Here is an 11,357-nt window from a genome sequence, read left to right as displayed (position 1 = left end):
GTACTTAGACACCTTCTTTCATTTATTCCATAAAGCACCATCAAGAAAGCTCACCCTGGTGGCTATGTAGTCAATGACTTTATTTATTGCTGGTTTGGTTCTGGATTAAAAGCAGGTTGGCAGATTTGAATTTGCCTTGTAGGATGACTATTTTTTTAAATGGATCTGTATATGTTCTGTTTAGGCCAAGGAAATAAAATCTTAGTTGAGGGATTCAGCAGTGAAATATTTGAAATTACTTCTTAATTCCTAAGTAGCATTAAGCAAATAATAGGTGTGAATACTCTGGGTCAGAGTTTTTCTATATTATTGATGCCAAACAGGTAGTTTGGTGGTTAAAAGTATGTTTTTTAAGTATGTTAGAAGCTCCCATAAAGGGGAGGGAAAGTGCTCATTGACCAGTTGTTTATATTTATTTCCATCTAAAAGATACATGTTTTTCTTGAGGGAAGGAGAAAATTAAAAAAATGTTTTTACCATCAGTATGGGTTTTGGGGGTAGTTTAGAAAGAACACTGGTAATAACTACCCTGTGATCAGTTGTGAGAATGCCTAAAACGTACTAGATGACTAAAACAGTAGCAAAACCATAAAATACCTGCTTGAATTAATAATTTGTTATACTCACACATGAATTTTATTGTAGGGTTTTGATTTTTGGCCTCTAGTACATCTTACATGCTTTCCCTTTCAACATGTTTTAGAATTCCTTATCTTTTAGAGTGCTGTGAATTGTGTAAGACTATTGATTCACAGACCTGTACCCCTGAAATAAATAATACATTATATGTTAATTTTTTAAAAAATAATTCCTTCTATTCTAGAGGAAAAAATTGGATCTGGAAGTGTGATACAGTCCTACAATCCTTGTTTAATACTCTAGGGTATGTACCCTGTGATTTCTCCAGATCTTAAAATTCTTAAAACTGAAGTAAGTAACAGAGAAAGAGTCCCTGGAGGGTATTTCTGCAACTCAGCGTTGCCTTTGGAAGAATATGAGATCACAGAAAATTTTGTCTTTATAATCTTTGTCATTTATTTGTATCCTACTGGGTTCTAAAAAAGGATTTGAAGAGTCTTTCATTAAATGACTATAGCTGTATTAACTGGGTGATTTTAAAAAAACTAAAAGAAAAAGGGAAACGCAAGGAAACTGATCAATGTATGTAGTAAAATGGTGGTTACCAGAGGATTGGGGTGGGGGGGGGGGTTGGAGAAGAGTGATGGTGTTTAAGGGTACAGACTTGTAATGAGTAATAAATAAACCTGAGATCTAATGTGCAGTATGATGAGTATAGATAATGTGATGCTATAATTATGTAATGTGGTAAGTATCACTCCATGGCAGTCATGTTGCAATATATAAATGCATCAAAGTAAGCTATACACCTTAAACTTAACAGTGTTACATGTCACATTTATTCATTTTTTTAAAATCAAGAAATAGGAAGGAAGCATCAGTAGGTTAACAAGGAATTCTCTGAAGCACCAGTTTCTTTCATAGTGAAACCAGAATGTTCTCAGTTGTAAAATGATGCACTGAGCCACAAGTCCTAGCACAATGGCCAACAGAATATTGAAGCTTCACTATTAATAGCTCCATGTGTTCCTGCGGGTTGAATAAGAGCGAGAAGCAAAAGCTCAGTTACTAAGTGTGTATAGGGTTGATACCTGGGGGGGAATTTAAGAATCTAAAAAGGGTATATGTCTAAATAGATGGCTACACATTTGCTCAAAGTGAGCAAAGGGAGTAATTTTAGCTTGGGAAAAAGGGACACACAGTACCAAACGTGGATGAAAGAAAGAAATGAGGGATGACACAGATGAGCTGAATGAAATGTACAGCAAGTGAATAAGCTGCCAGATTAAAAGTTGAAAGGCACCTACCAAATGTAACTAGTTCAGTAATTAGCAGGGCCAACTATCCATTAAGGCTACTCCCAAATCAAAAGATCTCTAGATCTTATAATTGATAAAATTGAAGATCTTATAATTGATAAAATTGATTGCATTAAGCAAGTGTTTTGTCTCAAACAGGTGGTACTGAGTCTTTAAAGGTCCAGGCTTGAACGAAAATGCCTGATAATGACTGGTACCCAGAACTCAACAACAAAAAGTAAATGGGGAAAAGATTTAAACAAGACACTTTACCAAATAAATGGATTCCAATAAGCACATGAAAAGATGCTCACTGTCCTAAACCGGGGAAATGGAGACAGTAGAGTTACATACACACCTGTTAAAACAGTATCAAATTCTGGTTGGGATGCAGATCAATGGAACTCAAATTGCTGGAGGAATCAAAATTGGAAGGTCACTTTGGAAAACTGGCAGTTTCTGACAAAATACACTATGACACAGTAATCACTTACCTAGGTATTGACCCAAGTGAAATGAGAACCTGTTCACTCCCAAACCTATATGTGAGTATAGCGGCTTTATTCAGTCACCAACTCAAACAGCCTTCCACCTGCTGAATGGGTAATTTGGTGCATCCATGCAATGAAATACTACTTGGGAATTAAAAAGATGAAGTCTTATGGAGCAGTGGAATTCATATTTTAATCATGCTGGTGATGATGCAATTGTGTTTTGGCAAAACTCAAAACTAGTTTAACCAAAGGGACACCAAACCTTAAAAAAAAATTTTTTTTTTCTTAGTGTGCAGGAGGAGGAATAGAGGGAGAGGGACAAGCAGGCTCTGCTGAGCATGGTGCCCAATGTGGGGCTCAAAACCAGGACCCTGAAACCACCACCTGAGCTAGAACCAAGAGTTAGTTGCTGAATCACTTGAGCCACCCAGGTGCCCCGCAAAAGGTATCAAACCTTTAAAGGAGAAGGCTCTAAAAGGGGGACTAGGAAACAGCCTATTTTACCTTGCTGGAAATCCCAGCCGGGAACCATTGATTCCCACTGGCCTTGCAAGGATTATATACCGAGCTAATGTAGTTTAACCCATAACCATCAGACTACAGTAGAATTGCAAAAGCTAAGGAAAGATTAGAACTAAAAGAATTAACATGTGAGACAAGTTTGTAGATAGGGGCACTGAGCCACCTCACCTTATAGTTTCATAGCTGGTAATTGTTCAAGTTCATAGTGGTGTTTTCACTGGAGTGGGTTTTATTGGTAAAATAGCCAAAGAACCATTAACTGGAAGGCTGACTGGCCTGTCAATTCAGTCTAAACCAGAAAAGGGCTTTGCGTGGCATCACTTACTGAGAGTGGAAGATGTATTTAATTTCTCAACAGTGAGATATATTCCCTCTTAAAAAGAAAAGAGAAATTCATGCTGACTCACTGGATAAGAAAGGATGTTTCAAAAGGGCTCCAGGAGATGGGTGGGTTGTCAGAAAGTACGAACAAAGTGATCCAAAGTAGATCAAGACACCCATCTAAAGAAATCTGGGTCTACCCTAAAGAGTGAAAAGATTCCCATTCTCCCTGAAGGTGATGGTCAAAAGATAAAGGAAACAAGCTTCAGGTTTGCCCTTCAAGTGACAGGCAAAGACCACAACAGGAAACTGAAGTTGACCATCTGTGAGGTTCTAATCTGTGCAGTCGCAAATTGCCTACTACAGGGACTAATAAAATCCCAGTAGGGCACGAAACACCAGCATTCCTTTGGCCCAGAATGCTGGAATTGCTGGGGCTGCTACACCCAAAGGATCCTTCCTAATCTCAGGAAGTGCATTATCTTTGGTAAAAGTAAACTGGAAAAGGCTAGTGGAAAATGGTGCCAGAAACTTTGCTAGGATAATCCTCATGGATGTCCCTCATGAAGTTATTAAGGACTCCTCACTAAGGCAAGGCCAAAGGCATTATGTAGAAAGCCCTTCCCCTGTGTGACTTCCCTCATCTGTCCCTACTGGCATGCTTAGGATGGCTTCTACCCAAAATACAACAGGCATACATAATGAAGAATGGAGATTTTAGAACTGTTAAGTTCCTCTCCCAAGGATCTTCCACCAAAACAAACGTGTTTTGCAAGGTAGAGTTTATGATCCTTAGGTCAACTGAGTTATCTCAATCCAGAGGAGGGATCCAAAAAAGAAAGAGGAAGGGAGAGGGAATCCTAAACTGCATCATACTAGCATGTAAGAGAAAAGTACAGTATAATAGTTAAAGTATAAAATTAAGATTAGATTAAAAAAAAAAAAAGGTTACAATTAGGAAAAAAAGGCAACAAAGAAACCTGACATTTCAAAGAAACAAAGCCTAAACATGTTTAAAAGAATGTTTAAAAAGAACAAAAAGACTAGGAAGTCAGAGGAAAACATCTTCACATATCAGTAAAATACTTGAAAATTTTGAGGTTGAAATTGACAAATTACTGTACAAAGGAAAAGATACATAAACTAAGATAAAATCTATATGCACATGTGAAAGTGCAGGAGAGAAATTCCTAAAAATCACAACCTATGTTAAAAAGAGGGGAAAAAGGAGAGGGAGGCAACAGCAGAACCAAAACCCAGGAACCACCACCAGAAGCAGCTGAGGGTTAAAGATCTGAAAAAACTTCAGGGTGGAGGGAATGTTTTTTGCAGAGAGCGAAGATCCTCTGGAAGCTTCTCCCACATGGCTCTTATCCCTATCCCTAATGTCATTGGAGCCCCAGGTAGGGGTGCGGCTTCCGATGCAAACATACAGCTCAGTGGGTCCTGCAGAGACTGACTGCGAGCATCTTGGGTAGATTTTCTTTTACTGGAGAGGGCTGATTTATCATCATACCTTGTCATAGTTCAGAAACACAATTTGGAAGTAAAATGAAAAAGCAAAATCGTACTAAAAATAAAATTTATTGTTTTGTAAAAAATAAATTAACACCATAGAATAGCAAATTAGATTTAATGTATTAACAAAAGCATAATATACTCTAGTAAACAAGGATTTCCAGCTTACTCTATAACTAAGAAGTCAATTATAACACTTGGTTTAGCTAGAGGCAAATATGAATTCCCTGCCACCTACTCCCATAAATCCATGCTCCTTCACATTTAAGGGAAAAATCAGTATAGAGGTCTCCCCTGCTCTTCCCATTAGAATTGCACTGAAAAGTGACAAACCCAGGGAAGAAGAGAAGAAAACTAGCAAGTACAAGCTGAAGTAAAAATTCTACTTACATTACCTTAGCGGAAGTGGAAGGGACATGTGTTAAGTTCATCAGGTCTATAGGGAAGACGATTTGATCTTAAAACAGCCCAGGGTAAGATTTCTTGTGTGGCAGGGTGAGCATGGCCGTGTCCTAATTCTTGAGGTTTGGAAGTGTCTCTGGTCATGGACCCACGCTTAGGGTTGAGAGAGATGGGAATCCCCTGCCCCCAGGCCGTCCACAGATGCCAAAGGGGCTCCTGCCCTAAGACGATTAAAAAGATGGCTCTCCTTTCCTTCAGACAAACTGGCTCAGTGTCCGGAGTAGAGGTAGGGAAGTACTGTTAACTCCAATGAGTTGAGTCCATAGTTTATCCCACAATGGATGCATTTAGGCTTTTTAGAACCGCAATGAGATTTTCAGCAAGAGGCAACCACCTTCTTGCACCTATGAGGCATTTTTTACAAGTCTCTTGGGTTTGACTCAAAAGGCTGAAGGCTACTCTCGTTCTTGAAGACAAATGCAATTCCTTTGAAGTTACAGATCAGCATTTAGGTCCTATAGTTGAGCGTGTCTTCACACCATCCCCTGCTTTGGGCCTCCCTATAGACAGAGGCACTGCACTGCTGCATGGAACATTCCATCTCAACCAGCTGGTGGCATCCAATGGTTAACTTTTCCCTAGGGGATAAAGAAATGTTAAATCACTGCAAGACAGCCAGTCAGATAAATGAAAAAGTATTAATACAAGAGGACAACACTGGGATTTGAATACATTCTTTGACAGTTAAGAGTTATAGTTTCTTAGTACAGACAAAACAGCATGGGGGAGATAAGCACTTAGTAGCACAGATTTCTCAGTCAACATGGAAAAGATCTTGGTACAATTCCTAGAATTCGGGACTAAGGGTTCCCATGGCAGACCTCCTGCAAACAAGCAAAGTTGGATGCTCTAAAATAGTCCTTTGTATGGTCTCTAAGGGACTTCTCCCAGCAGGAGATGGGCTGATGAGACGGCGTTCTAATCCAAAGCATAAGCAATGCTGTAGCCTAGATCACAGAGTGTTGTCTTAACGAAAGAACAAGTAGCCTGGAGGATACTAAGGGGGTACACCTCCTGACAGGAGCAGGTAATGGAGAGGAGATGGCAAGTGGACAGAGCTTCGGCTCTTAAAAAGAACTGCTAAATTAACAAATGAGTATAACTAATTACTCTGAGCCAGAGGCAGGGAAGCAGGGAGCAATGCCTATTATACGCCATGCCAACTCGGAGTTGTATCTAACACTAAGCCTAGTTTGTCTCTCAGAAGCTGACTTGGGCCTACAAACTATGGGATGTGTAAGTCATCAGAGTACCAACCCACCACATCTGATGTCTAGAGTCCAAATCTCATGAAAACCTATTTAAATCTACTGGGAGATGGTCTATATAAGCTCACAAAGAATAACCAGTGAAAGTATCTGGCATATTAGGTGTTGGAGAAATGGCCGGTTTTTAAATGTAAATTACACTGCTATTAGCTTCTTGGCTTCTAAGATGCTCTGGCCATTTCCACTGTGTTGGGGAGGACCACTAGCCACCTCTCTCCACTGCCCCACCCCCCTTCGGAATTCAGGGATTAGGACGAGAGGTAGTAGTGACAGCAAAAGGAAATACACCATATTTTGAGCAGCTTCACTTCCTCAAGATGTGTGCTTTCTCTGACACTGCCTAAAAGCTGACTTTTGGTTTTGTGTTGCTCTAGTCCTGTTTCATTTACGGTGCTTACAAGTAATGTTATGTTGCCGTCAATTCTTCATAACTACTCAGAAAATGATTTTTGGAAGACCCTAAGAGATCCCCAAATAGGAGAGATGTTGTAAAACAAATACCCACTAGATTTTCTTCTTGTACCTAGAAAGAATTTTAGAAAAACTGCATGAAATACCATCTTAGTTTTCTCATAATTTATCTAACACAAGTAAGTTTTCTCATAAACTTAAAAATGAAACAAAAAGGGCCCATTCCTGCTCTTGGTGATTTATTCCACATGTGGTGGTGGGAACCCATTACAACTAGACTTTGAACCTATTTCTGTGTCTTGTCTTCTTTCTTTTTTCCCCTCCTCTCACAGTTTAGAAGTGAGCTCTGTCTCCTCTTTTCATCCTACTGGCATCTGGTGTCTTCGTGTGTGTGAGTCAGCATTCTCACAGGGGATTATCACCTACAGATTCTCTCTTCTGCAGCAAGTTGTCATTGCTGACTGAGGAAAGTAGCATGTGTTTTTCATCGTGTACGCTTGGTCTCTACTGTATTAAGACAGGAATTCTTAAGTTCCTTATCTCCAGGGCTTTTATGTAGACTGGCAGAATATCAGATGTGGGGGCACCTTAATGCCTTTGCATAATATTCTGCAGCATTTCTGGTTGAGTCATATCATGTTGGCTTTCACCAAGTTGTGAGAGCACACACAATTCTGAGAGGTAGCCCATTTCATCTCTCTTAATTTCTAGAAAGTTCTTCCTTGGACATAAAAACAAAACAAAACAAAACAAAAACAAAAAAACCATTCTCTGACATGAGTTGCCTGAATTCAAAAAAAGACTCATTATCTCAGAGTACAAATATTTTATGTCTCATAGTGATCCTATTTCTCTTTTGCAAACTAAACAATCCCAACTCCTACTCTGTTCTGGAAGAGAGCTCAAGACTGGAATTTGCTTCTAGTTCTGTAATTCTATGTGGCTCAAGAGATTTCTACACAACTGCCAGTTTCCCTGAATTGTCCTATTATGGGTATCAAACTCGCCCTGACCAAGTCTCAGGTCAAAATAAACTGGAAATTTGAGAAAATCAATTTAAAAATAATTTTAGTGGTTATCTGATTCATGTCCATGGCTACTTTTGTCAAAATGGCATGGCAGTAGTGAACTTAAATGATCTAATGACAGTTTTTCCAAAATTCTTTCTAGGTTCAAGAAGAAAGTCTACAATGGATATTTGTTTTACAAATCTCTGAACTTTTCTATTTATTTGCAGTGTATATCTCAAATGAAGGAAAATGGAATACAATGTAACGCTAATAAAAAAATAGCATAACAGCTAACAGCATATTCAATGGTAAAGACGAAAAGCTTTCCCCCTAAAATCGTGAACAAGACAAGGATGCCCACGTATCACCACTTCTATTCAACTCTGTACTGAAAATTCTAGCCAGAGCAATTAGGCACAAAAAACAAATAATAATAAACATACAAATTAGAATCAAAGAGGTAAAATTATCCCTATTTATAGATACTAAAGAAACCACAAAATACCAGTTAGAATAAGCTAATTCAATCAACAAACAAAAAAATCAATTGCATTTTTTTCTTTTTTTTTTTTTTTAAGATTTATTTTATTGAGAGAGCAAGAGCAAGTGGGGACGGGGGACAGGGAGAGAGAGAATCTCAAGCTGACTCTGGACTGAGTGCAGAGCCCCACGCAGGGCTCGAGCATACCACCCTGAGATCAAGATCTGAGCCAAAACCAAGAGTCAGATGCTTAACTGGCTGAGCCACCCAGGCACCCTAACTGTATTTCCATACACTAGAAATGGACACTTAGAAAAGGAAATGACAATTCCATTTATAACAGCATGAAAAAAAGTAAAACACTTAGAAATAACTTCAAAGAGGCATTAAGACTTGTACACTAAAACCCATAAAACATTGCCAAAAGAAATTAAAGACCTAAACTAGTGGCATACCATGCTTATGGATTGGAAGACAATGATAATACTCCCCAAGACAATCTACAGAGTCAACAAAATCCTTATCAAACTCCCAATCTTTTTTTTTTTACAAAAACTGATCCAAATATTCACATTGAATTGCAAGGGACCCCAAATAGTCAAATCTTGAAAAACAATGTTTAGAGGACTCCCACTTCCCAATTTTGAAAACTCAAAATACAAAGCAACTTTAATCAAAACAGTGGTACTGGCATACAGACATACAGACCAAAGGAACAAACTTAAAGCCCAGAAATAAATCTCAAATACATGGTTGACTGATTTTCAACAAGGGTGCCAAGATCATTTAATGGGGGGAAAAAAAAAACCAAACTTTTTTTTTCTCTTCAACATTAGGTGCTAGGACAACTTGATATCCACAAGCAAATGGACAAAGTCAGACCCTTACCTCACATCATATACAAAAATCAACTCAAAAACGCATCAATGACCTAACTGTAAGAGCTAAATAATAAAATTCTAGAAACATTCATGAGTTTAGCTTTGGCAGTGGACTGTTAGATATGATACCAAAAGCCCTGGAAATACAAGAAAAAACACACAAATTGGACTTCAACAAAATTAAAAACTTTTGGGTCTCTAGGTTGCTCAGTTGGTTGGGCAACTACCTTCAGCTCAGATCATGATCCTGGAGTCCGAGGATCGAGTCCCTGGTCGGGCACCCTGCTCAGCAGGGAGCCTGCTTCTCCCTCTGACCCTCCCCCCCATGCTCTCTCTCTTTCTCTCTCATTCTCAAATAAATAAAATCTTTAAAAAAATTAAGAACTTTTGTCCGCAGCAACATCTTCCTAGGAACATCGCCAAAGGCAAGGGAAGCAAGGGCAAAAATGAACTATTGGGATTTCATCAAGATCAAAAGCTTTTGCACAGCAAAGGGAACAGTTAATAAAATCAAAAGGCAACTGACAGAATGGGAGAAGATATTTGCAAACGACATATCAGATAAAGGACTAGTGTCCAAAATCTATAAAGAACTTAGCAAACTCAACACCCAAAGAACAAATAATCCAATCAAGAAATGGGCAGAGGACATGAACAGACATTTCTGCAAAGAAGACATCCAGATGGCCAACAGACACATGAAAAAGTGCTCCATATCACTGGGCATCAGGGAAATACAAATCAAAACCACAATGAGGTATCACCTCACACCAGTCAGAATGGCTAAAATCAACAAGTCAGGAAATGACAGATGCTGGCGAGGATGCGGAGAAAGGGGAACCCTCCTACACTGTTGGTGGGAATGCAAGCTGGTGCAGCCACTCTGGAAAACAGCATGGAGGTTCCTCAAAATGTTGAAAATAGAACTGCCCTATGACCCAGCAATTGCACTACTGGGTATTTACCCTAAAGATACAAACGTAGTGATCCAAAGGGGCACGTGCACCCGAATGTTTATAGCAGCAATGTCCACAATAGCCAAACTATGGAAAGAACCTAGATGTCCATCAACAGATGAATGGATCAAGAATATGTGGTATATATACACAATGGAATACTATGCAGCCATCAAAAGAAATGAAATCTTGCCATTTGCGACAACATGGATGGAACTAGAGCGTATCATGCTTAGCGAAATAAGTCAAGCGGAGAAAGACAACTATCATATGATCTCCCTGATATGAGGAAGTGGTGATGCAACATGGGGGCTTAAGTGGGTAGGAGAAGAATCAATGAAACAAGATGGGATTGGGAGGGAGACAAACCATAAGTGACTCTTAATCTCACAAAACAAACTGAGGGTTGCTGGGGGGAGGGAGGTTGGGAGAAGGGGGTGGGATTATGGACACTGGGGAGGGTATGGGCTTTGGTGAGTGCTGTGAAGTGTGTAAACCTGGTGATTCACAGACCTGTACCCCTGGGGATAAAAATATATGTTTATAAAAAATAAAAAATTTAAAAAAAAAAATTAAGAACTTTTGTGTATCAAAGGGTGCTGCTATAAAAGAAGTGAAAAGACAATGTATAGAGAGAAAGTATTTGCAAATTATATATCTGATGGGGTCTAATACCCAGAACATGTAACACGTCAAGCTGCCAGGTACCATGCTGGTTAATAAGAACAAGAAGCTAAACTGAAAATAAAATCAACTTTTTTCATTTACTGTGACACTGCAAACAAGAGACAAAGTTAAAGGTGCCAGTGCCCTAGTGCTCCATTTTTCCTTATAGAATGGAACTGGCTTAGGGCCAGATGATATACAGTGCAGACAGGGGACATAATCTCATTGCTGAGGATCCCAAAAGTAAGGCTCCTATCTCTTCATGGACCCAGGGGACTGAGAGGTGGGGGTCTTAGGTCATTCCAGCTACTATAACAAAATACCAAGAGTGGGAGGCTTATAAACAACAGAAATTAATTTCTCACAGTTCTGGAGACTGGAAGCCCAAGATCAAGGTACCATCAGGGTCACATTCTGGTGACAGCCCTGTTTTATGAGAGCATTATTAACTCCATTCATGAGGCTCAACCCTCATGACCTAATCACCTCC

General features: G+C 39.2%; 1 protein-coding gene across 1 annotated transcript in view; it reads right to left on the bottom strand.

Annotated features, from left to right (window-relative positions):
• Positions 1–4,781: 4,781 nt before the first annotated feature.
• The window catches only part of SWT1 (SWT1 RNA endoribonuclease homolog), a 103,787-nt gene continuing 97,211 nt past the window's right edge, over positions 4,782–11,357 (bottom strand). Inside the window, 1 exon segment of the mRNA XM_032318993.1 lies at positions 4,782–5,772. Coding sequence (XP_032174884.1) covers positions 5,643–5,772 — 130 coding nt within the window. The 3' untranslated portion in view covers positions 4,782–5,642.

The sequence above is a fragment of the Mustela erminea genome, chromosome 17, assembly GCF_009829155.1.
Source record: "Mustela erminea isolate mMusErm1 chromosome 17, mMusErm1.Pri, whole genome shotgun sequence".
In the NCBI taxonomy this organism is placed as follows: domain Eukaryota; kingdom Metazoa; phylum Chordata; class Mammalia; order Carnivora; family Mustelidae; genus Mustela; species Mustela erminea.
The sequence above is the reverse complement of the archived record's forward strand: the minus strand, read 5'-3'. Positions and strand labels throughout refer to the sequence as shown.